Consider the following 25255-nt stretch of genomic DNA (forward strand, 5'->3'; position numbering starts at 1 on the left):
TTTTTTAAAAATTGCATTCAGTTTGTAAAATAGTGTTTGTTTGCTTAATTGATCATACGATTGCATGTGTGCGCTCTAGAATGAATCTATGGAATACAAATAAACAATCGAACAGTTGTAAAACAAAAAATTACAAGTCTGCCTGAGCCCTAACTGGAATAATTTAAAATAAATTTATGATAATGTCGAATATTGATAATAAATTTAAATTTAAATTGGTACATTCTTATAAGATGCCGTCAAGGGAAAGTTTCACTAATTTTTATTTTCTTAAAAAAATTCAATGAATATTATAGTTAAATTTTCCTTGTTCTTTTTCACACCACAATCTGACAACTATTTATATAGAACCATATTAATTATTACACGATTCTTTATTTTTTTGGAAAAGAATTCAAACATTTGCTAAAGCTGAGCTCTTTGGGTATTGTAAATTTAAATTAACCCAGAAATTTGATGTTTATTTTTCATATATCAAATGTAAAGCAGTCTCTACTATGCAATAAATGTTGAATGCTGCATAAGCGCTGGTGATGTCATTGAATGTGGAGTACACCCAAGGTATTATATACATACATTCAGGGAGTTTTATATACCTTTAAGGGTAATGTAAGCTTTGTTTATTTTATTGTTGGTCAAGTCGTAGATTAATTTTATCGTATAAGTATTCATTAAATGGCTTTCTATTTTTATTTCTTCTTTCTATAATATTAAATTATAAATATTGAAACTTGAGAGAGAAAATGACACCGCATAATATTATAAATGACAGCATATATAAAAGAGAAAATTCAATGATATTTGTATGTATTTTAAAAATATCAATTTACAATTTTTAGGTTTTAATATTTAATAATTTTTTCTTAATTCAATTAGTTTTTTACAGTGCCTCTTCCTCTGCAATGGTGTACTACGCGTATTTACTTAGAAACTTACAAGTAATAGCTATTTTAAAATTATTTGTTTTTATCTTTTTTTTGCTCCCATGTGAGTATGTACATATGTCCCTTAATAGTTTTTACTGACCTCTATTGCACAAACATTTCATTTCAGGAAATGATAATAAACTTTGAAAAATTACTTGTGATGAAAAGAATGGGAATAGGTACTTTTTCTTCTTTGATTTACAACTTTTTTGAAATATCATATCTTGTGCGTTTTTTGTATTTGTTTATGTTTTTATGCTTCTACGTTTCTATAATAAAGCACAAGGTGTTCGAGACTCAATACTACTCTCGAAATGGGGAGATAAAATGAGTTCAGGCGAATGAAAAAATTGGATTTATGTCATTATATATTCATAAAGTCGGATGAATTGATTGTCATGTGGTCATATTTTGTACTAATTTTTATACAGTAAGAAATTCTGCTATTCTCAAATTTGGGGTTAAGTCGAAAAAAATTTTTTGTCGTTAAATAAAAGAGCAAGGATGTTATTTCTGACTGTTGTCTCACTATCATTCGGTATGTAATACGACTTTTGAAATTAGACCCACTAAGAAAATTTTACTTTACTGTTCTCCTCGTCTTATTGAGTCTCAAATTTGGTCTTTCTGAAATGTATCCATTTTTTTGTATTTTTTCTTTGTTTATGAACTTTAAAATGAATTCACCAACTCTATTTTATCTGTCGTATTTCTTGATTTTTAAGAAAACCTAGGGAGTATCAACGAACTCCGAACACTTTGTGTACATAAATTTATGCAAGAATGATAAGTAACATTAAGTATTCTGTACTAATGCATTCTATTACTTATAATATTGGCGTTCATCATTATAAAATGATTGTAAACTTGACTTATAACTAAAAAACAAATTTTATTACTATAAATAGTCTTAAGATTCGGACTGTTGATTTGCTATTGAGTGTTTTTATACTCTTTTTTAATATTATTTTGTTGTTGTTAAAATATGATGCATGCATGCATGAATAATGTATACTAATATTATGTAGTATATGCTTTTAAATATAATTTTTATTATATTAGATTGTCATATATTCGCATTTAGAATAAAATACTGAATAGAAAATATTGGTTAGTGTAGAGAGAATGAGAAAAAATTTATGAAGGAATGAATTATTCAGATTTACTCGTATACACAGTGGATCTCTGAAAATATGTATACAATGTGATTTTCATGCGAAAGAAATAGGAAATGAAGAAAAACACTTTTTACAAATTTTTTAAAAAACAAGATGGTAACACTTTTATTTAAAATTTTAAAAATAAGAAAGTTTCTAAAGAGATTTATGGTTTTGTTTTAAAATCTTTGGTTTGATTTTTGGTTCTTAAATGATAGGGGTTGATATCTGTTGATATCTGCACCACTTCCTGGTAATATATTGTTCTTCCATAATTATATTATTGTTCCATAATAATTATTTTTCAAAATTATTTAAAGCGTTGTTCAATCAGTTCTAGGATTGCAGTAGAGAATTACAATATTTTTGAATATACATATGTTGTTCGGATTAATTCAGTGTTTTGCTGTAGAACTTCTCTAGAACACGATGTGTAATTACTTTGAGTGCAAAAAAAGTTACTAAACCTACTACTAAAATTTATCTAATATTTAAAGTAAAATGTAACATGTTAGAAAATTCACAATATTTGTAAGAAAGAGATTAGAAATTTTTTTTTGAAATTTCATATTTTACTTTAATAAAATCAACACAAAATATGAAAGCAATAAATTTTGTAAACAAAATTGATTTTATATTGTATATATATAAAATGATATATGACATACATATTACTTTACTAATTTACACCTTTCGTTTCTTTGATTGCATATCGTTTTTTAAGTTATGCTAACATTCGATATCAAAATAAACACATCTGTGTTTATTATTTAATACATACATGTATATTTACATACATATGCAAAGTAAATGTATATATACTTAAACGTTACTTATTATTTGCACAGGCATACATATACTTTCTTTTATTATAGGTACTATGGGCTCGTACCTACATATGAACATTAATTTTTATTTCTTATTTTTATTAAATGAGTTTAATGGCAATTATACAGTAAAATCTAGATATATTTAAGAATAATCAAGAAAAAAGAGACAAAATCATTTAGTATTTACAAATACATATATATGTATGTATATGCATAATTACATATATGCCTATGTATCAAAATTTTTGAATAGCAAGCCATCACATCAAGTAATGCGGCTAACAGAATATTAGAATGAATTTCAAAATTTTAACAGACTAAACGTTGAATGCTTTAAAATTTCTACAAAGTTTCATTAAAGAATCTATGTCGATAGAATGTGTATACTCTAAAATATTCTATGATGTTTGCGCGTGTTATTGCTAAGATATAATCTACTTAACGGCGTCAATGCTTACTTTTATACTGCAATGACTAACTGTAATGGATCATTCAGTTAAAATAGTTTTCAAATTTCTATTTTATAAACATCAGAAGAAAAATTTATAATTTAATTTTGAATTATTTGATCCGTAATTCTATGAATAAGGCAAAGTGTTTGTTTATGTGTTGATTCGACTGTACAAAATTTTCTAAAACTAGTTTAGATTTTCTTTTGATCTTTTCTATTTTTATTATTATTCGTTTACTTTTATTCATAGTTCCTCTATTATTTAGCTGAATATTGCTTATAAATGGTGTCATAAATTCGTTAATACGTTAATGATCATTGGTTGAAATAAAAATCTCAAAAAATGTTAATGATTATTTAACCCTCTAATAGTCTAATGTATTTAAAATTTTAAATACATAAGTAACGTATACATTTAAAAAATGGGTGACGAGAATTGATATGGAAGATTTTTGTATGGTTTATGTAAAGGTCAAGTTCCCGAGGTTTGGTATATCCTAAAAGTTAATCAACCCGTGCCACATATAAAATTTCATCAGAATCGGTTCAGCCGATCTTGAGATACACGCGTAAGTAGTTTATTTACGCTTCTTTACAATGGAGAAGTTCGTTTCCACAGGAAACTCGATATCCAAATTTGGTGCCACCACAAAACCTACCTTATTGTATACATGATTGGTAAAAAGTTTTATGTAGTCTTCTAGAAATTTCAAAACTATTCAAAATTAAATGTTAATATTGTTAAAAAACTAATAATGTTGCGAAGCAAATATCAGGCAATATCAAATTGTTTTGTTATAGAAAATAGAGTTCTATAGAGTATTTGATTGAACAACAATATCATTAATGAGTTGTATAGGGTAAATTGCAATAGAAATTATAATTTAAATGATATCCCATAGTAAGATTAATTAATTTTAATTTTTTTTTTTTTATCTCCTATCTTAAACTTTCTTAAATAAATTCGCTCTGCTGTCAACATTCGCCGGAAAATTCAATTTCTTATTTTGTTTTTTATATAAGTACATAATATATACATAATATGTATGTATACATATTTTCTTTTTTTAAAATCAACGTGGATATTTTTTTTATTAGAACATTTTTAAAAAAAGTTCAAATTTGAATATATATCAAATTTTATGAATATTGTCAGTCTGTTTGAAGTATATTTGAAATGTATGACAAAGTTCATAAATGTTGAGAAACAATATGTCATAATTTTGTGTCAACATTTTTATAATTGAATATTATATTTGATCATACAGATTTGAACTAAAATCATATGAATCGTTAAATAATCTGTTATACAATTTAATATATTTAGTGTTTTTTTAATTTTACATTTAATTATCGCTTTATGAATTTAAATTATAAGTTCCAGAATAAAGTTAGAAAATTTTATATTATATATTTGACAATTCGTTTGGATATGCCAGTGTTGACAAATCAAATTTACATCTGTTATCTTCTTTCTTAATTTGACGTTTTTGTTTGCTTTTTTTTTAACTCTTTTTTTTTTAAATTTGTTTTCTTTTCATATGTGTATTGTGGTTAGTATTATTTTTCAATCTGCGAATAATGTTCGATTCGGTAACATTAATAGAAATGAAAAATCGCGGTTTTTGATTATAAAAACAAAATTAAAGTATTAGGTTTTTTTTTTAATGTTTTCGTTTTTTAAGTAGTATACCGATTTGTTGGATTAAAATAAAAATTTATTGTTATAAATGTTGTTTATTACTGAAGTACCTACTTAAATTTTTTTTTTAATTTAAAAAAAAAATATTTTAATAGAATAAAATTGTTGTAATATTTGAGAATACATGAACTTTATAAATTTACGAGTATAACAAATTTATTTGTTTTATATATTTACAAGAAAAACGAAAAATTTGTGCAAAATATTTGAAATAAATAAAATATTTTCAAATGTGATTTATTTTTACTAAATATTATGAGTTTTATTAAAAGCGTTATCATTAATTTTATACTGTATCACAAAGTGAAATAAAACTGTTATATTTATTGTGTTTTAAAATATATAAAAATCAAAAAATAAATAATTAAAAAATTAAATTTGTGCATATATATTGCATGTATATCTATAGAATTTTAAGAGCAAAATGTACATATGTGAAAATAATCTAAACTACCTTGTACTTTACCTTCCAAAATTCTAACAGAACGGCATTCTAATTGCCCAGATCGGAATCAAACTCATATGTACATATATAGAAAAATTCGAATAAATATTAAAATATTCTTCTAATATTTTTTTAATACTATGTATAACACTTATTCATTCTATACATATAAGCTATAGTATAACTGTTATATACTTTAGTACAATTTCCATAAAATAATTAAAATTAATTTTTTTTTGTTATAAATTTTAAAATAATTTTGTTTTGATAATAAAATTTGAAATTTTCATTTTGAAAAGAATTCCGATAATATATCTAATTTAAAAAAAAAATTATTGATAGTATAAAAGATAAGATTACAAAAAAAATTTATAAATTTATAGATAGCAAAAAAAATTCTTTTATTCCTTTTAAATGATGTGTAAAAATTTTTGTTTTTTTTTTAAATTTTATCAAATTTCTTAGAAAAGTTGAAGTTAAATTGAAATTTAATTGTTCAATTTTTTTTTAATGTCAAATTAACTGAACAAAACTGTTAGAGTTTTAAAATATGTAATCAAGATTTCCTTGCGTTTAAGATCAAAGAAAGTACAATTTTAATATTGTGATCGTAAAATGAGTGTTTATAGCGTGACTAATACATTTAGATTGCAAATGGTTGCCATTATTTGTTAATTTAACTGTCAAGTATACAATTAATCATTAGAATTGCTGTCATATTTGCGATCAATGATTGCAACTATTGAATTACACGAAAATAATCAATTTTTTTTGTTGATAAAATTTTAATATTATAATTTGAAGATTCACAAGTAAATCAATGTTTACAAGTTTCAATGTGAATTTTTTTTCTAAATCAATTTTGGGACCCAAGTATTCATAAACGTTGCTCTTTTTTTTTTTTTAATTAATTCAAATCCATAAAATACTTTGTTGATTTTTCATCAATTAATCAATACCATTTTTAAAAAATTTGTTTCACAATTGAGTTTTTTTTTTTAATGACTAATTATTAATTAAGGAAACGCTTTTCAATAATCTTTATTGTTATTGTTAGATCGATTACGTTCTTCTTTTTCAAGTTTTTATTAATTAGATCGTATGTATACCTACATATTCATGTATATATATATATAGATTCATTTATGTATTTACATTCTTTTAATTAGAACGATAATCAGCCAAATAAACAATTCATTGCAATATTAAAAAAACAAATAGATTACTTTTAATTCAGTATAAGAGAAACTTTCGAAATAGAAAAAATTATAATTTTCAATAAATTAAAAAAATATTAAATAAAATTTTAAAATTTATGCAATATTTTCGATACTTTTAAAAATATTTAATATATTTTTTTTTTCATTTTAATATTTACTTATTTAATGAGCTAAATAACATACTAGTGAAAGAGGTTCTACTGTAGACATAATTTTAAATCAGGAATCATAGTGAAACTTCTAGAAATTATTTAATTGTTAATATTATAAAAGTGCTAGTGTAAAAAAAATATAAAACTATCTACCGGAATTATTATTAAGTACTCCCCTAATTCAAAACCATTTCTCTCAATTATTCCTTTATTTGAGTACAGTTGTAGTTTAGCAGTGTTATACCCCTGAATTGATATATGTATATTTTTAGAGCGGCATGGGTACATATAGAACACAAATATTAATTTAAATTTTAATAAGTGTACGAAATTCGAATAAAAATTTGTCATTGAAAGTTTCTTAGAATTTCTTCTATATATATTTTTCTGAAGTCATAAAATTTTATTTGAAAGCATGTAATTAGGTATTCCGGAACTCAAAAATATCAATTATGCTTTAAATATATTTAAATTTAATTTCATTTTCTTTAATTATCATTGTAAGATTCGCTGAGAATTACTCATTTTCGAGCGTTATATAGAAAGAGTCTGTTTTTTTTTTTTTGTAACTAAGTATTAAAATTTTTACAACTTTTAATTTTTAAACTCAAAAATACTTCTTTACTCAAAAATACTTTAAACTCAAACATGTTGGAATTCCATTTATAGAATGTTAATAAAATTATTGCTGTCTAATAAAAATTAAATTATAGCCTATTAATTTTTATATTTTATTAAAATTATTTTAATTAATCATTTAATAATTGCTAAAAAAATTATACATATAAAGGATAAATTATAGAAGATTAAGTACTTTATTTTAACATGTGAAATGAAGATGTTATCCTTGAAAATTTATTGAAATATTACCAATTGAATTAAGTAATTACAGTGGAACTTCATTAAATTGGACCACTCTAAAATATTAAAATAATTTCAAAGTTAAATGTTACAAAAGTAAAAATATTTACGATATTTGTACTTTTATAATTGAAGTAAAACTAATTTAAATTATGACATTTTTACATTATTTATTTAAACATTTTAAATATTCGATTAAAAAATGTTAATTTTGCGCCATCTTATCTAATTCTTTCGGGAGAAGAAGGGAAAGGGAAATTAATTGTATAATGTTTTCAACTCATATTAACTAGTATACGAGTAGCATACCCCATATCATATTCATATTGTCATACAAATGCACTGTCACTACTATAGTGGTACTAAATATACTCTTTTGTAATTTCCAAGTGAAAATGATATATTATGGCTCAAGTCTACCAGCATAGGATATGTGAATTAAAAAAAAACCAGTTTGGTTTGTGAAATAAATTTCAGTAATTTTTACTTAAGATTATAGTTAATTAGTAGTTATTTAGCCATAATACCATTGCTTTATGTTAATAAAATTTAATTTAATTTATACGTAAATAAGTAAAAACACACATAGTGCAGTTAATTATACTCTATATATTTAAATACCGGCTTGTTGCTCACCATTAGAATTTATAAATAAAATAATGATGAATCAATTGACATTGTTTATAGATCTACATACTTACATATGTATATGCATATTTATAATTTATATTTATTTAAAACAGTGACATAAGTAATATTTACGAATAAATATTTAAAATAACTTGTGTACATAAAAATAAAAAATAAAAATCGACTTAAGCTTAAAAAATATAAACGTAATGGCAAAAAAATTAACATTTACTCAAAAAAATTTTAAAAATGTTATGTGATTATACACCTAACTTATATGGTTTAACTGATCCGACCCGGTCACTTTGAAATTACTCATTTTTTCTAAGAAATTTTTATATATACATATGGAAATTCATGTGTATTTCTCTGCAGATGTAAAATTATTCGTTTCATAAATTTGTGTGTTTCGTTAAAAGAATAAGTATTTTAAACCAAACTCCATTGTTTATGTATTAAAAATATTTAGGTATTTTCAAATGAAATAATTATACAGATAAAAATTTAAAAATATGTTGCCGGTAACTTTCCAAAAAATTGTTCTACAGATAATTTTTTACAGATGGCTTGGTACTGGGCTGCCATTTTTACTTTATTCTCTATATAGTACATATATATAGTGTCATATTTATTTCAACAATGGCAATTCAAATTTATCAATATGTTATATATGTTTTTTAATTTTTATAATATATGCACTGTTATACATTAGAGTTCTAATTTTTCTATATTAAATTTCATTCCGTTTTGAATTCCTCGAATTTCTACACAATTTGTTCTAAATTTTGTAGATATTTGTTATACATGTTCGAGTATATAGGAACTTGTATGTATTTATTTTATTTTTGACTTAAAAATTTCAAAATTTAACTAGAGCATATAAACTGCCAAACCTAAACTTTTAGTTTTACTAATGCCCAATTATGTAGGAAATTTTTTATAGAAAAAATATTTGTTTTCTCATTATTCTCATTGTATAACGTCAATCAGATTGTATTTCGTTAAATAACTCTCTTACTTATATAAATTGTGTTTTCAGAATGCTGTCTTTAAAATTTAAATTAATATTTTTAAAATTAATTAAAATTTGAGGTTTTTTCACTTCAAACATTATTCTATTTTTTTTCGTTTTTCTTTTGCTTCCGTCTTAGTTACAATTAAAGTAATTTCATATTTTTTTAACGTAAAATTTATAAATAAAAAAAAATAAAGAAATATTGTAATTTTTCACTTTTTGTTTTTTCGTGTTATTTCAATGTTACAATAATATATTATACTTTACCACAATATCACCTTGAAAATTTATACAAAAACCGTGTTATAAAATAACAAAGTTTTTTTTATAATAAAATAAACAGTATAATAAAAATATTCTATTTAATATTTTTTGCTCATTCTATACATATAGGTACATAAGTACATAGGTACACAAGACCTATATATATTTCTTTTGAATGTCTAACTATCCGCAAAATATTACTTACTCGTATTTTATTATTATATATAGAATTTTATATAAATTTGTAATTGTATAACAGTTAAGGAGTGTTTCCTCTCACTGTCCGAAGGTCTGAAAAAAATAATTTTCACACTACGACCTACTTCAACTGCATACAAGAAAAATTTTCGATTTCCTCTTATGTATTGAAAGACCTATGGGAGTAATGTTAAATTACGTTATAATATATAATATAAGAATTTTTAATAATTACATGAACTTTTAAATTTAAAAAACTTACATTCAAATAATAATCGAATAAGTATGTACCTTCGAATTTGCCCGCTTTTATAATTTAATGGGACTTGAGCTGATTTATGTACTAGCTACGAGTACATTTCGAAGAAACTTGGTTAATACCCGTTTGAACACAAACACTTTTACAAAGTTCAAATTTTTATTTCGATTATTCTAATCGAAAATTTAATGAAATTCGATTGTAAAAGATGCTCGTATCCATGTCATTCGTTGTATGTCATTCACAACAGTCCTCTTTAAAATTTTTACTAAAAAAAAGGAATTTGGTTATAAAATTTTTAATAAAAACTGTGTAAAATTATTCAATTCTTCGAAATCAGTAAATTATCTTCCTCTGAAATCGTAGCCCAGTTCAGCAATTAAAAATTTTTAATGTTTAAATTGTTATGTATGAACCTATTATTGTTTTCTCTTCTTATTTATTCTTCTTTTATTTCTGAGTCTTCGATTTCTTACAATAGAAACTCTTTACAACACCTTCTCCAAAAATATTCACCAGCAATTGTTTACCTTAATTAATAAAAAGTTTTTGTATAAAAGTAATTACTGTTATACGCATTTCAATTATACTTGTGTGTTTAAAATATTTATTTTTTATTTCATTGCAAAATTATACTTGCCTAATAATATCTTACCACAAACGTAATATTAAGACAAAAGAAAAAAAACCCGCGTAAATTTTTTTTTATTTTTTTTTTACCTTTGCTTTGAAGTTTTTATAATTATTACTTTTGTATTCAAGAAAAATGAACATATAAAAAAATGTACTCTTTTATATAAAAATTATCTTGAGTACGAGTATTACAGTTTGACTTTGATTTGAAAATTTTAATATACAAATTGTATTGAAAATAAAAGAATTGAATTCGAAATCGAAATAAATCACATTTGAAAATTTTTTATATTATTATTGAAAATTTACAGTGAAAAAATTTGTTTTTAATTGTAAGAAAATTATTTAAAAATAAAATAAAAGAAAAAATGTCAAGTGAACAAAACAATAACAATAATAATAATTCAATAGAAATACCAAATGTCAAAGAAAATGTTGAGACAAAAGATATTTTGAAAGAAAATTATGATAATAATGAAAATAACACTAATGATAATAATGTAACTGATCTCTTAACACCAGAATGTGAAAAAGATGAAGGTGAATTTGATTTTAGTGATAATGATTTAATTGAATCAGATACTGAAAATAATTATGATGATAATGATAATAAAGAGAGAACTGAGGATGATCAAAATTTAACAGAAACTAAAAATCATAATGATTTAATAACAACAATTTCAAATGTTGAAACATTTAATTTAAATGTTAAAAATAATAATGATTCCATATGTACAAGTATTGAAGATTTAGTAAAAGAAAATAATGATCATTTAGATAATATTAGATCAGAATCTAAAAATAATTTAAATGAATTAAAACATAATGGTAATGAAAATGTAAATAATTCAATAATGAATTCAACAAATAATGATGACGAATGTCATCATTTAATGAATGAAAACTTTTCCATTCAAAATAATAATATAAATAGTAAGAATATTGACAATAGTACAAATAATAATAAAAATGATAATAACGACAATAATGATGATTATGATGATAATATAAATTTGAAAAAGCCACTCAATTTAAATTTTGAAAATATAAATAATAATATGAATGATTATGATAATAATGATCAATTATCAATTACACCAAGTACAGCTGCTGATATTCTTGCCTCACCACCACCATTTATTATTAAAAAATCATCATCTTGTACAACAACAACAATTAATGAAAATAATTCAAATAATTTATCATTATCAACATCCTTAACAAATTTAAATTCAAATAATAATGATAATAATAATAAATTAATGGAACCATTTTGTCCAATACCAACAACACCAAGAAAATTTGTTGATTCAATTGATAATGATAATGATGAAAATGATAATGAACAAAGATTTTTTCCACCAAAAAAATGTAATAGTAATAGTAAAATAAAAATTAATTTAAAAGAAAATAATGAAATTAATATTAATAGTAATAATGATAATAGCAAAAATAATAATGATAATAAAAATAAATTAAAAGATTTTGACGATACTAATTATAATAACGAAGATGATGAAGTATTTTATAGTGGTGATGAAAATGATTATAATGATAATGAAAATAATGATGATAATAATAATGATGACAATAATTATGATGATGATGATGATGATTTTGATTCTGATGATGATAAAATTATAATTGATTTCTTAGGAAAAGCAAATCCATTTGTAGGTATTATTTTTCTTTTTAAGTGATTCTTTAAAAATTGTTTTTAGAATTTTATGCCATCTCTTTTTTATTATTTCCATTACATTCATCTCTATTAATCTTTCATTGAATTAAAGATGAAATTATTCCCATAAGACTATATATATGTACATATTTATATACAAAGTGATTTATTTTATAGGAGAAACCATGGGAATTTCAAATGGAGAATACTTAATTTCTTTTTAATCTTATTTAAAATTCTACAAATGTTACAACTTTAAATTCAGGTTTTATTTCAAAGGTTAAGTAGTCATTGAAGAATTCTAGTTTTACTTATTTTTTTTTTAAAGAATTCATTTTAAAATCTTATTTTCTGCAATTTTTTAATTAATTGTAATTTTCTTACCATCATTTAAAAGGAAATAGGCACTCTGAGTTTATTTTATCGGATTAAATGTATGTACGAGGTTATTTAAAATTACGTTGCGTTATAAGATTTCATATTAATTGATTTTTAAAGTGCCAAAGAAAATTTAAGTTTTATAGTAGTTTTTGTTTTTCTATTCAACAGTTTGATCTGAACTGTTCAATAGAAATTGATTTTAATTATTATAAATTATATGCAACTGAACTTGTACTAAATGTAACCTCGAAAAGGATAACACAAATAAGTAAAACGCATTACCAAAACATTTTTTTCCTGATCCCTTTAGTTTTCAACCCACAAAATATGTTAAATTTCTTTGCTTTCTGTATAAAGGGTCTATGAATTTTGTTAATTTTGACCTTTAATTTATGAATAATTTAATTTATTTTAGTCTTTGTAGTCTTAAGTACTTTACTTAATTATTTTTTCTGAGTGTGGGCATAAGTTGTATTTTACTGAACAAAATTAGTGCAAAGAATTGAGCCAGGGTTATTTTCGACAATAAAACTGAAAATCTTATTAATTTTGAATGAAAGCCTTAGTTTTTTTTAATTCTTTTTCATCTAAGTTCATAACTGTATTCAATCTGTTAAGCATTAATTATGAGAAATTATTCCTTGTAGGGAATGTAGATTGTTATAGAGTTTTCCTCTCTTATGTAGTATAAATTAATGAGTCTCTTCTAAAATGCATAGATCTAACATAGTCCTGACTTTTTCAGAAATTAAATTTTACTGCTGAATTGACGTTAGATCTGCATTTTAATAGACGATCATTTTTTGACTACATGGAAGATTTTAAAGAAAATTTATTAAGTCTTTTTTAGTTTTTTAATTTTTTTTTGTGATATTACTGATATTTTTAACATCTCTTTAACAATTTGTTAATTTAGAATTTTATAATATGTATTTATAAATTAGCAATAATTACGTAACTGAAAGTTTACAATAACATTGTTATTATTTAAGTAGCACAAATGTCTTAATTTAAATGAATAATGACATTAATTTGCTTATATCTATTTATGTATGTGTGTATAAGTGCAATTGGTGTTAAATAATTTGTGTTAATAATAAAATAAAAATACTTAATGCAATATCTGAGAAAAGGTCATTTATATAACAAACTTGTATAAATTTAAACTTTGCTATATTAATGTACATTTGGAACATATAGATGCATACATAACGTATGTATATGTACGAATTTATAAAGTTGAAGTTTTTGGAAAAAAAACTTGAAAATTCATACATTACTTGTAAATCAGCGACGGATCTGTCATATATGCAAAGTAAGCATATGCAATTAGCGCCAGAAAATAGGGGCGTAGTTATTATATGCAATATTCAATGTTTGTTGCATATTGTTCATTGTTTGGAAAGCGGTAGAGCACATTTTTTGAGAACCGCGTAGGGCGCCGAACAGCTTAGAACCGAGCCTGTGTAAATGCATGCTAATGGTCGATCACACAAAACATTGAACTTATACAAAAAAAAACAACACATAATAATTTAATTTAAAATTTTATAAGCTTTTATTTTAGTATTTTTTATATTTTAAACATAAAATTGAAATTATTTAGAATAAATCGTCTGAGTTAAAAGTAACAATAAAAATGTGAGTCTCTAAATGCAATTTTTTTTAATATTTTAAACCTATTTTCTGTAACATAATTTCTTAATTAATTCCTAATATTATTTATTATTCCTGTTATTATTTGCAAAAGTTCAATTAAAACATGAAAGTTCGGGTATAATCGGAAAGTAATCAAAAATATGCATCAATGCAGTGTCGAGGCAAAAAAATGTTGCTTATGCTATACTAATGTGAGGCGTGTACCTTCCTGATGCAATATTGTTTTGATATTTTTGGACACTTTCTAAATCATATATTTTTTGGCGTTTATTTTGAAAAGATTTTGTGTAAAAGTATTAAAATTATTAAAAAACCGAAAATTTAAAAATATTAATGCTGTACATATAAAGAAATAATTAACTTAATTAGTTATTGAGTTAAAATAATAAATTATTTACTTCTCAGCTTCCATTCCACAAAATTGATGCTCAGGTTAATTTAATATGATGCGCATACGATGCGTATTTTTGACATTTTTGGACATTAAATATTTAAAGTATTACCGTATTGATGTATTTTTGTATATGATTTTTACCTGATTACTCATCGATACTGCATCGATTACTTTCCGATTATACCCTTCTTCATATACAACTGCAGAAAAAACGGATGACATAATCAAAGGAATTTATCTGCCTTTAACTCGTTCCTTTGATTACGTCACTCATTTGTTCCTCAGTTGTATATGAAGGAATTTTTATTGAAGTTAGTATTAGTATAAAGTGTAATAGACACAATACCTATTAATTAAATAACTATGCACGTTGTATTGGTAATTCAGTATGAAATTTGGTTTTTTTTTTGGTATTAAGATCAAAACTGAAATGTAATTTGCTGTAAGCCATTTGTTTTATCAAAAATATATTTCCCATAATTTTCTTATTTAAATAAAGTAATATCCCTATTAATGAAGTACTAAAGTGAGTATATGTAAATGCAAACGTACTGTGCTTTGGAACTTTGCAACTTTGTATTTTAGATCTTGTTGCAATTACCATTCATGTTATTTATATTATTAATTATTTTTTACCTTGCATTTTAATTTGAATTACTTATATTTTAAATAATGTCTTTTTTCAAATTTTTATCCTATCTCTTCTATTTGGAAAATCAAATTAAACAATCAATATTAGTTTTTCTTTAACAAAATGGTTATTTCCCTTTTTTTTTTGCAATAATTCTACCAGTATAGATTGGCATGCTCTAATACTCTACCTTAAATGAACTCAATCAATTTTCCCAATCGCAATCTATTGAAAATTGCTTAATTATTATTATATTGTATGGGTGCGCTGGTATATTATACTAAGTATAACAATAATCACTTTGCTATATTTTGTATACTCGTACTTATATAAAATAAGATTACATTGTAGCTAAGCTAAAAAATTTGTTTCAAATCAAAGTAAAAAATTTGATTGTTTTCATTAAAATTCAGTCACAACACCCAGTTTTTTTTTTCGTCAAAATACCTAAATAATATGTTAAATATGACTTCTTTTTAGATCATCAGATGGAATCAAAAAACAAAAATCCCCCTACCTACTTGTACTTACATTGTTTCTGTATTTTTGATTATAAAATAGGAGTGTGATGAATATAGGAGTGCAATTAAATTAAATGAAAACTCTTAAATACTTTGTATGTATGTATATGCAAAATCTGATGAATTTTGCAGTTCCACTCAATATTACTATTTTTTATATCATTAATTTCAATAATTTACATTGAAAGTACATATGAATGAATAAAACGTGGGTGCAGATTCACTAAATTTTAAACTGGTTATAGAATAGGTGTATGTATTTTAAAAAATACATGTATAGAGTCATTTTATACATTTAAATGAGTATATATATACATACATACGTAATGTATATTCAATTTTAGACTTTCAACGCATCATAATAGACTTACGTACAAACATACGTGTAGGTTACAGACAATAAGTCTAAGACAGTAAGTTAAGCGTGTAATACATATGTAAATAATATGCAATGAAAAATTTGATTTTAAAATAATTTCCTCTAATAAGTTTCCATAATATTTTAAAAAATTAAAAATGAGTAAATTTCGGAATATATAAGAGGCCTTCAAAAGTTTTGATAATATAGGGTAAATATGTACCTGTTTTAATTCCGTTATCAGAATTTTGTTATCATATACTTTTTTAAAACGAGCAAGAGTTTTATCTTGTTCTCATTTTTTAAGAGTACTCATACTCCGATCTTACTCACAAAAACAAATTTGTTGGTAAAATTTTGTATTGTTTAAAAACATAAATAATGGCCGGTAGCGCAATAAGATTTAAAAAAAAAAAATTAGAAAATATTTTCTAGTTAATTTTTATTTTAATGTACGCACACTTATGTAAATATTTTGGAACTATAAAATTTGGCCTTGAATTTTTTTTTAAAGAAATTAGTTTATCTTATTTTATATACAGCATACGAATGAACAATATAAATAACAGTACAAATTTGCGGAATTTTTGTTTTCTAATAAACGTTCGGAATAATTTGTATTGAAGTTTTTGGCAGTAAAATATTTTAAATCTGATTTAATTTTAACCTATAGATTAAAAATTAAATCATGTAGATCAAAAATATTTGTTTAGCTTTTCCTTATTTAATTAAAAATTATTTTTAAAATGAAATTATTTAAATTATGAAATTATTTTGCCAATAATTTCTGACATAAATTTAATAAGTTTTCTTCCATTTGAGTTTAAAATGTAGCGGCCCCATTATGCTAACGCAGAAATTAAAATGAGTTCTTAATATATTCCCAACATGTTATTAGAAAGTTGCAGTTTTTAAATAAATGAGGCTGATAGCAAGTATTGTTAATTATCTATTATGTTGCAAATTATCTTCATGAAAATCAATTGCATTAATGTTGAGAAATTTTTTTTTTACAATTAGACAACAACATTAGAAAGGAAAAACTGACTATTGTTTTCCTTTTATACTTTTGTTTTGAATATCTTGGTCTATTGTGAATGAAAATATAAGAAATTTGAAATTCACATGGTAATAAATCGTTTTATTAATCGTTTACATTGATTGAATCGTTAGTTGTATCGACATCGATACAAAAGAAAAATTATATACTTTGTAAAAGAAATTATAGAAATTTTGAATTTATGTTAAAAAAAACCTTTTTTGTCAAATTTTTAAAATTGAAAAAGGAAAAATTTATATTTATAATTAAAAAAATACAAACTAATTGGAAATTCAGTAATTATTCTAATACGATTTTTTTTTTGTTAATTTTTTTTAGGCTGAAGCAAGACTGGCGGCTAGGCGCCAGGCTCGTGCTGAAGCACGAGAAATACGAATGCGTGAATTGGAAAGGCAACAAAAAGAAATGGATCAAAATGCTGATCGGGCTTATGATATGCAAACATCATCTGGTATTGATCCATTGGCAAGATCTCGTTTAACAGTTGTTGGTAATCATATTGGTAATTCAATTGGTAATAATACATCACATTTAAGAGCAACAAGTAGCGGTGGTTCAATGTCATCAAGACGTAGTAGTGAAGATTCATTAGAAGAGGAAGGCAGAAGTATACGTGATATTAGACATGAATTGAAGGTATGAAAATTTTTAAATTAAAACAAAAAATTTACTTGTCTCTTTAGTCATGTTCCTATTGCACTAATGAACTATTCTAATAGAACTCCCTTTAAATGTTTGATTATCACAATAATTATAAAAAGTTTTCATTAATAAATCAAGCATTTTTTTTGACGCTAACTTTGCGGCTGAAAAGTGCACATATATTAAGAGATGCGGTTTAAGACAGAATGACGCTAAAAGAATATCGGAGTACAAAACTTTTTTTTAAATTAAATAATTTTAAGTTTTTCTGTCCCCATTGAAAATTTAGTATTAAAGAATGCTTTGCTTAAACTTTTTAAAAAAACTTCAATTTAATTTGTCGTTTTGTAAATTTTTTTTTAGATTTCAATATTTTTGTATTGCAAAGCATTTTTGTATTTATTTCATAATATGAACAGGTTTTTCTAAATACATAATTGCATAATATACATACATTTGTATGTATGTATACATATAATATTATCTGCACATATTACACATAATTTAATTTTCTTTTTTCTTTTACTTTTTTGCTTTTTTTTTTTTGCATTAAAAAGGATCTTGAAGAACGCTTCCGAAAAGCAATGATAGCAAATGCTCAGCTAGATAATGAAAGAACATCACATACGTATCAAATTGAATTACTTAAAGATCAATTAGAGGAGAAAGGTGAAAAATATGCACAGCTACAACGTGAATATAAAGAGAAATCACGTGAAACTAATGCACTTAAACGTAATGTTGATAAATTAGAAGAAGAATTACGATTAGTTAAAGGTCAATTAGATGAACGTGATAGTTTAATTAGTGAACAAGGTTTAGTTATTGTATTGATTGAAAATGATGATGGAACAGATGCTAAACGTGCTCTAGTCAGTGTTCAAAATGCACAACTTTTAGGTTCTGTACAAGGTTCTTTAGGTAAAATATTTATTATGTAGTTGTTTTCTTTATTTTAAAGAATGCAAAATAAATTGTAATAAATAAAAATTTAAAATTGTAATTTTTGATTTAAAAATTTATTAAATAATTTTTAATTTAAGATGTTCGACTTAAGAAATTTACCGAAGAAAAACAACTTTTACAAAAAGAAGTTCAAACATTACAACAGCAAGTAGATGAATTAAAATCACAAGGTAGAGGAAAAAGTTCAATGAATGGTCCATTAGGTATTGATGATGAATATGAAGCGCAAAGTAATATATTGATTTATTTGAAAAATATTAAAATTAATCATTTTTATTTTTTATATTTTTTTTTTTATTTTGTTTATAAAATATTTTTTTAGGAGAAGCAAATAAATTAATATCTGAATATAAATATAAATTACAAAAAGCTGAACAAGAAATTGCTAGTCTACAAGCCAGTTTAGCTAGATCAGAAACCCAAGTAATAAGATATAAGAGTACTGCTGAAGCAGCTGAAAAAGCTGAAGCAGAATTAAAAATTGAAAGAAGAAAATTACAAAGAGAGGTTCGTCATATTCACTACAATTTCGTATAAATTTTATTTTAATTTAAGTTAAGGAATATTTAAGTTTCTATTTTAATTTAGGATACACAAACATTCAACATTTTATTTATTATTATATGTTTATTATATTGAATAGCACACAAATTAGTTTATGTACATATTCATTTTAAAATTTTTTTATGTAGCTCTTAAGAAATTTAGAAATTTTAATTCTTCTTTAATTAATAATAGTTAAATAATATTAAGCAACAAAATTACTTTTCCAGCACTTGATTATTCATTTTTGGGACGAATGTCACTGCCAATAATATGAAAAAAAAAATATATTTTTTATTTAAAAGACTTATGATTTTTTTTAAAAAAATTTATGTAAGGAAAATTTATCGTTTGATTTTGGAGTTGTTTTCTTTTTTTTTTGTGTAATTTTATTACCTCTGTAAAATTAAATTTTTAAAAAAGCAATCATTATTTAAACAAATTCATCATAAAAAAAAAATTAGCAGAAATTTCATCTTTAATCAATTATTCATTTATTTTCGTTTGGTTTAATTATTTTTTATTTTGTTAACTAAATTTTTTTTTTTTTGGTTTTGTTTTGTAAAGTTTTGTCAAAATTTTAAAATATTTAAAATTTATGCTTTATGTACATAACATACATATAAAATTAAAAAATTTAAGACACAATTTCATTTATCACTTAGGTATTTAAAACAAGAAAGAAATATTTAATACCAAATTGCTTCAATGGAAATTTCGGATTTAAAATTTTCTATTTCAAATTTTTATTTAAAAAATTAAATTTTCTCAATAGTGCTATTGATTAGTTGTAGATTGATTAGCCACATTAGATATTGGTAGGAAATCAGTTCTAAATAAATTTTCAAAAATATGTTCAAAAACTAAGCGTTACAGCTGAAAAATAATTTTTTTTGTTCTTGTTCTTTTTTGATCTGCAATTAGTAATTTGAACATAGCTTTTATATTTTTATAAAATTAGGGTATTTTCGATATATCAGTTCTTTTTTATAATTTACCCAATATTACTAAATTTGCAGTAAAATAAGTACTGCACGAAATTCCAAAAAATTATTTTTAAACTATAACTGTAAACTAAGATCATAAAAAATTTATCTCATATACGCAGTTTAAATTTAAACTGCACATAAAAGAAAATTAAATATCGGAAGACTTAGAGAAACTAACATATTACACAACGGGCCTGTCTGTCCTATTAATACCTTAGAGCGTAAACTAAAAATATTGCAATATTAAATGGCAGCATAACCTAAATTAGAAAAATGTTGTTAGAGTATATTTTGTATTTTCATTTTTAAATTTTTATTTATTTAATACATATATAATTATTTTTAATGCTATATTTTATAAGTAAAATTAGTAAAAATACTTGATGAAACTCCAAATGGGTCTATTATTCACAATTCAAATCAGGGAATAATTATTTTTGTATTAAATATGTTAGATTTATAATTTTATTTTGATTCGTAAACAATAATTATAAATAATGTGTATTTAACATTAATAAATATTGTAATTAATTTTGCTCACAATTATAAATTAGAAAATGCCATACGAAAACAGTAGGTACCCCATATTATTTATATTACAATTAAAAAAAATACACACAGTTGTAAAATTTGTTAAATTTAAAGCGAAAATCGCTTTAAAGACAATAAGACAAGTAAATTTGTAATAAAGATGATTAAGTAACATGAAACATTGGTTTCTATTTTAAGAGATTAAAAATTAAAATATAAGGTTAATTAAAATCAAAATTGCAATTTATTAAAAAAATAATGTATGTATAAATTATATGCAATTTATAAACTGAGCATGTTAAAAATACTACAAAATCAATAACAATAATTGTAATAATAATAAAAATAACAATAACGATAATTATATAAAATAATTTATTACATAATTTAAACAGTTTCGCATTTAAAATGTAAAATAAATTAATATTGATATTATTTAATATTTTCACAATTTTATAGAATGTTAAAAATATTTAAGAATGCAACATAGAATTTTGTCTTTTCAGTTTTTTTTTTATGTTTTATATTGGCATTTGTATAACCCTATTCATTTGTTTATAATTAATTTATATGTATATATATATATATGGTTCATAATGTTAATTTGTTTGATTAATAATTTTTATACCATTTTTTATTTTGAGTAATCAAATAATATTTTAAGACTGTTTTCATTTTTATTTTTTTTAGAATCGTGAAACAATGGAGCGTCTAGAGGAGCTAGAAACATCAAATAATCATTTATTGAAAAGATTAGATAAACTGAAAACAGCAAAAAGTACATTATTAAAAGAACTTTGACATGGCCATAATAGTAATAATGCCACTAATACTAATACAAAACTTTTATTATCATCTTCATCATCATCATCAGCAACAACAACAACAACAACATCAGCAGCAGCTACTTCAAATAATATTAGTTTTTCTAAAACAAATACAAAAGCGGCTTCAACAATACCATTATCAGATTCATCATCACCATCTAAAATGGAATCTAATAGTTCGTCATTATTATTAAATAGAAATTCTATTATGAAAGAAGAAGATACTACTACTGACGATTCTGTATCATCTAATAATCCTTCTTCATCTTCAAGAAAACAAAATATAACAAAAAATATTTCAAATGCAACTAAAACTATGACTAATTCTAATTCTAATAAATAAATAAATAAATAATTTTAATTTAATTAAAAGCAAAGAAAAAAAAAAAACAAAAAAATATTCAAAAAAAAAAAAACACTTATTAACGAATTAACTTAAAACAAAATATTATTATTAAATTGAATTGAAAAAAAAAAAGAAAATAATAAAATTAAAATTTTTTTTTTACAAAAAATAATAATTTAATTAATAATATACAATATCTACATGTATATTATTATAATATTATATAGAAATTTATATTAAAATTAAAAAAAAAAGAGAAAAAAAAATGAAATTAATTTAAAGCCAATCATAAAGAAATTTTTTATTATATTATATTTAAATTATATATAAAATAATTATATATATACTAGTAAAAAAAAAATGGAAAAAAATAAGAAAATTTAGAGAAGTGAAAACAAAGTGAAAATCTTTGTTAGATTTGAACATAATTATTTTTTCTTTATTATTAATTATTATTATTATTTTTTTTTTGTTTATATTTATTGTGTTTTTAAATATATAATGAAAAATAAAACTAATTATCATTTTAAATATTTTTTATTTATTTTTCATTATTCTATCTGAAATTCTCTTATTTTGCTGTTAATATTATATATGAAATGCCTATGAAATATTTAAAATCAATAATTTATTTTTCTTTTTCGATTTGAAAATAATTTAAATTGCTTTTTTTTTTAAGTTAATAATTATTGTTATAAGATTCCAAAGCTTACAATTATCAATGTAAAGAATAATAATTGAGAAAATTCATAAATCATAATTAATTAACTTATATAATTAATATTATTATATATATTTTGTCACATCGAATTTAATTTAAGAATAATACTATTTTCGTGGATTTTCGATAACACAGTTCACAACTTAGGTCTCAATTGTTCTAACTAGAAGAATTGTTGAAAATCTGTAAATAAAATATTTAGTTTCTACAGATTTGTAAGTATGTTTATTAATATTTTTAAGATTTAATTTAGAACATTCAGTGAATTATTGAAAATTTGAATTATCGAAAATCCCCTGACTGGTATCATACTACTACTTGAAACAAATTTGAATTTTTGCAAATGCAAGGTGACGGTAAGAAGAAATGAAGTAAATTTTTGGAAGCACGAGAGATTTCAAAAATAATTTAGAATTGTTTCTTCTTCTTCTTATTCCTCTCCGCTTTGGAGGTTAGAATTGTTTAAAAAATAATAATACATAGTTTTCAGGTTCATTCACTATTGTTATTTTTTTTATATAAAACTGTATGCCAATTTAAAAGATCACCTTTTATACAAAAACTTGTATCCAAGACTTCTAAATTAATTAATGAGATAAAATAACTAAAAAATATCTCGCCACAGCTTTATTCTACAAATTTTTATTAATAATAAAAATAAGTGAATATTTTTTTATACATAATGGGTTATTTCCAGTGGTCATCAGCACCATTTATTTTCCAATATTAATAAAACCTTAATAAATTTAAAAGAATCCTCAAAAGTTACTGATTTTAAATTAATGCAACAAATTTATTTTAAAAGTTATTGACAAATTCATACATGTGTCATTCTGAACTACGTACTACAGGCTATTCATTCTGTTTGTGTTACATAAAAATTAAATAAATCTATTTGCAGGTTTTGCATTGTTGATCAGAGATTTTAAGAAAAAGAACGGCATTTTAAAGAGATATTATTTATATAATTTAGTTTTATCTTTTATATAATTATGATAACTCACATATTATGTATGTAGATTTTCGAATAAAAATATTATACATACAAAAATGCTAGGAAATATAATAATTAATTTGAAATAGTGATACTTTTCATAGTCGTTAACAATTTGACTTTGTCATTAATATCAAAACGATTGTGAGGCGAAATGATTTCTGACGAACGTCAAATTATTGACAATTAGAGTACCATTAATTTAATTTTTTTTTTCTTTAATAATTTTAACATATTTAATTAATAAAATCATTAAATTATTTATTTGGTTTTTCCCCATCCTCTTAATTTCATTAATTTTATTCAAAGTGTATAACTTATATTTGAAAATAATTTTAATTCTATATATTAATATTATTATATTTCAAAAGAAAAATAAAAACTAATAAAATATTTTAATTATTATTAACACAAAAAAAAACAAAGTATATTCAAATAAAATAAATGAAAAAAAAAAACATATATAGATAAAAATCAAAATAGTAGAAAAAATGTTATTTAATTTAAAATTAAAAGTTTTTAAAAAAATTTTGTTGAATTATAAATGAATAATTAAAAAAAAAAAAAAAAAAAAAAAGTGAAAAAAAAATATCTAAAAGTATTAAAAATAATTAAAAAAATTAATGGTAGTAAAATCGAAGGACTAAAATTAAAAGAAAAAAAATATGAATTAAATTTGAAAAAAAAAGTATGAGAAAATAAATTTTACAATTTTATATGGCAAAAAAAAAAAATTAAACAAAACAAGCAACAAAAAAAATTAATAATTTGTGGAAGGAAGAAAATTTTTTGTAAATAAATAATTATTGAAAAAAAAAACAAGAAAAAAATTAATAATTATTTTGTCGCCTTTTATTTGCAAATGCCTTTTATTTTTTATTTAATATTTATCTTAACCGAATTATAAATTCTAATTTAATTCATAAAATTTTTGAGTTACAAAGGGCAGACATCATTACCTATTTAATCATATTAAATAGGACGCCATCGAATAGCATGAAGTTGCGATAGAATAGCATGAAGTAGTTGCTGCTTATCAAAGTGAAAAAACAAAAGTAAATTTTAAATTAATAAAATAATTTTATTTAGCGAAATTCTTAATGTAAAAGTAAAATGTAAACTGAACGTCAAAAACTTTGTATTTTGTTAGACAGCCACTATGTAGTATGCATAAGTATTTGTTAAAAATATATTTTCAGTAACAGTAGTAGATGACGGTCCTATAAATTCCTATTTAATCTGAATAAAAGATAAGCCCCATTATCAATATA

The 25255-nt window shown here is 22.4% G+C and overlaps 1 protein-coding gene across 8 annotated transcripts in view; it reads left to right on the forward strand.

Annotated features, from left to right (window-relative positions):
- The window catches only part of LOC129618789 (leucine-rich repeat flightless-interacting protein 2), a 74987-nt gene extending 52739 nt beyond the window's left edge, over positions 1-22248 (forward strand). Inside the window, exons 1-7 of one of the 8 annotated variants that reach the window (XR_008697831.1) lie at positions 11059-12416; positions 17744-18061; positions 18625-18988; positions 19111-19263; positions 19356-19540; positions 19807-19909; positions 21787-21923. Coding sequence is in view for 7 of the 8 variants with exons in the window: in XM_055533784.1 (XP_055389759.1) it covers positions 11112-12416; positions 17744-18061; positions 18625-18988; positions 19111-19263; positions 19356-19540; positions 21787-21897 (2436 nt within the window). In the remaining variant the exon portion in view is untranslated. Of the gene's footprint in view, positions 1-4947; positions 5013-11054; positions 12421-17743; positions 18062-18624; positions 18989-19110; positions 19264-19355; positions 19541-19806; positions 19910-21786 lie in introns of those variants that run through there. The other 7 variants (XM_055533785.1, XM_055533784.1, XM_055533790.1 and 4 more) reach the window with 7 other exon arrangements.
- The last annotated feature ends 3007 nt before the right edge of the window (positions 22249-25255 follow it).

This window comes from Condylostylus longicornis, unplaced genomic scaffold (genome assembly GCF_029603195.1).
Source record: "Condylostylus longicornis isolate FDR11 unplaced genomic scaffold, ASM2960319v2 ptg000010l, whole genome shotgun sequence".
In the NCBI taxonomy this organism is placed as follows: domain Eukaryota; kingdom Metazoa; phylum Arthropoda; class Insecta; order Diptera; family Dolichopodidae; genus Condylostylus; species Condylostylus longicornis.